Source organism: Gavialis gangeticus, unplaced genomic scaffold (genome assembly GCF_001723915.1).
Source record: "Gavialis gangeticus isolate Ggan-Ray unplaced genomic scaffold, GavGan_comp1, whole genome shotgun sequence".
Taxonomy (NCBI): domain Eukaryota; kingdom Metazoa; phylum Chordata; order Crocodylia; family Gavialidae; genus Gavialis; species Gavialis gangeticus.
In genome coordinates, this window is record NW_017729026.1 from 28,062,169 (window position 1) to 28,064,703 (window position 2,535).

A 2,535-nucleotide genomic window follows, 5' to 3' on the forward strand; every position below is an offset into this window, starting at 1 on the left:
GAAGATCTACAAGGTCCCTTCCGACCCTACTTCTATGATTCTATGAATGCCTGTACAGGTCAATTTTTCTCAGAAAAATAAACCTGGGAGAGTTGACCTGGATGCTTTGAATGCATGTATGCAGCCTAATTCTGCACCTAGAGTAGGCGCCCCCTTGCTGTCCCCTTTGCTACCCTCTACATATCAACAGTGGCTATCATCATCCTGGTGCCAGAGAGCCTAGTCACAGACCAGGACCCCTCTTTACTAGATGCTGCAGAAACCTAGAACAAGAAGTCTGAACAAACTGGTTATAATATGCATAGATGCTACAGAAAGCTAAAACAGCCCTGGAAGATGAAGCCAAAAAGTGTTCTGCAAATACTTTTTCTCTATTAAAGGGACCTAGATCTTTACTAATACTTTAATTCAATTTCATTACTTTAAAAATATTATTAATTACATTTTAATTGGTGTTGAATTAGGTCCATCAGAGATTGTACCAGGAGTTAACATCAATAGCACACTAAAGTAGCTTAAACATTATAGGTACCTTTGTTTTACTTCTGCTGTAGTATAGTTAGCTTTAGACTGCCTTGTTCTTGAATTTGAAGTATACCCATTTGCAGCACTCTAATTAATCACTTAAAATAATTGAAAACAGTGTGTCCATAGAATGTGTAAAAACACTGATCTCTTGTTAGAATTTTTGTAAAGCTATTAAATTAGGAATTCTATAAAATTTGGGAAAATATGCAACACTTGCAAAACACAAGCCACTACCAGCATGTAGCTGTTACTTACTGTGCTGGAGTTTCTAATTACCTAATTATTTAGGCTTAACTGAGTTAAACAAACATAAACGTTAATAGATGATTTCTAAAACATGTATGTGATCTGGCTTATCAATCAAAAACTATTTAACCTTTGAGTAGCTAAAAGCGGTAGAACAGAACAGGAAAATTAAAAAAAACTGAAACCCTGGGTCAGTTGGCATCTCTTGTGCAAAGGGAATTTTAATTCAGAGATCAAACTGTAGTACAGAATATTTGGTGAGTTTAGTAATGGACAGTTTCTTCCTACTAATGCTTATGTCTGATAATCAGAACATTTTTAATGGAAAAAATGCATGTTTTTTTCAGACCTCAAGCGTATGTGGAACATATGGAGGGAACCTATTCTCTTTCTGCATTACCCTATAGTCAGATGTCTGAACTACTGAACAGAGCTGAGGAGCGTGTATTAGTCAGACCACATGAGCCACCTCCACCTCCACCAATGCATGGAGCAGGAGATGTGAAACCTGTACCCCCTTGTGTTAGGTAAGAAAGTTTCAAGCAACAGTTTAGGCAGTAACTTCATCACAATAAATGGATCTGCTCCTCCAAAAAGGTACAGGTCTCAGGACTTTGCTTTGGAGAGTTATTATTATACTTGGTTTCAGCCTGTTTGGAGGAAAAAAGAGGGAATTTAGAGAACAAAACACAAAAATAGATGTCATGTTTGTTAAATTACACAGCTGCTGTTTCTCTTTTAGTTTGTTTTTCTGCTGCTTTATGGCCTCTAAACGCCAGGTGGAATTTTCGGTGTCATCTAAATCATGCACTGTGACAGTATTTTTCCTTTAACTTCAGGTCAGAGTCAGACTTTCTGGATTAAATTTTTACAAAGATCCTTTTTTATCTAGAATACAAGAGAGTATATCCAATAGTATTGTTACAGCAGCAAAATAGGTTAGTTGCTATGCAAGAGAATATATTTATTTTGTGCAACATGAACTGAAATATCTCTCTTACATGGTTCATTTTCTCTTGTGTTAATTGATTGTTAAATTTGCCTACTTGGGTGTATTGTCTGATTAATTCCTCTCAAAACCTTTAAAAAATAACAGTTGTCTCATCATTAGGATTGAAAAGCTTACTGCGCTAAACAGGACTGTCACTATGTAGTTATTGCCCTCTGTAAAATACACATCAATGACATTGTACCAGGGGACCATAAATCCATATCATTCTCAACATAAGCTTTTATTATTCATTCTGTAAAAAAACAAACAAAACCCAACCCTTTAGACAAAGGCAGTTGGTCAAAACTAACATTTTGTTCTATACATTGAATAAATATTCTGGATTTACACTTTGGTGTAGGGAAATCTCACACTGAGTATGAAAGCTGAGGCAAAAATGAAGGTTTAAAATAAGAAAAACTCCATTATTAGTCTGACACATGCAGGCACAAAGTTGATGTATGTTTCACATATGGCAGTAAGTACTAGACTGACTGTTTAGATGGGTAATATGGTTTTATATAACTATAAGGGTCTTGAACTTGTCACAGTCAGTGCATAAAGCTTTTGTATAATCCTAAGTACTGATATTAACTACTCTTACGCAGAAATAGGTCTCTATTTTTGCATGCTTTTTTCACTTTCTGGCTTTAATAACTTGTACTCCTGTTATGTATTTCAGCTCCACCACAAGTTTGATAGAAAACCGGCCTCAGTCACCAGCAACAGGCAGAACACCAGTATTTGTGAGCCCCACTCCCCCGCCTCCT

The 2,535-nt window shown here is 36.2% G+C and overlaps 1 protein-coding gene across 1 annotated transcript in view; it reads left to right on the forward strand.

Annotated features, from left to right (window-relative positions):
- Positions 1–2,535, forward strand: part of WASF1 (WAS protein family member 1) — a 242,416-nt gene that overhangs the window by 237,205 nt on the left and 2,676 nt on the right. Inside the window, exons 7-8 of the mRNA XM_019520104.1 lie at positions 1,122–1,301; positions 2,448–2,521. Coding sequence (XP_019375649.1) covers positions 1,122–1,301; positions 2,448–2,521 — 254 coding nt within the window. The remainder of the gene's footprint in view (positions 1–1,121; positions 1,302–2,447; positions 2,522–2,535) is intronic.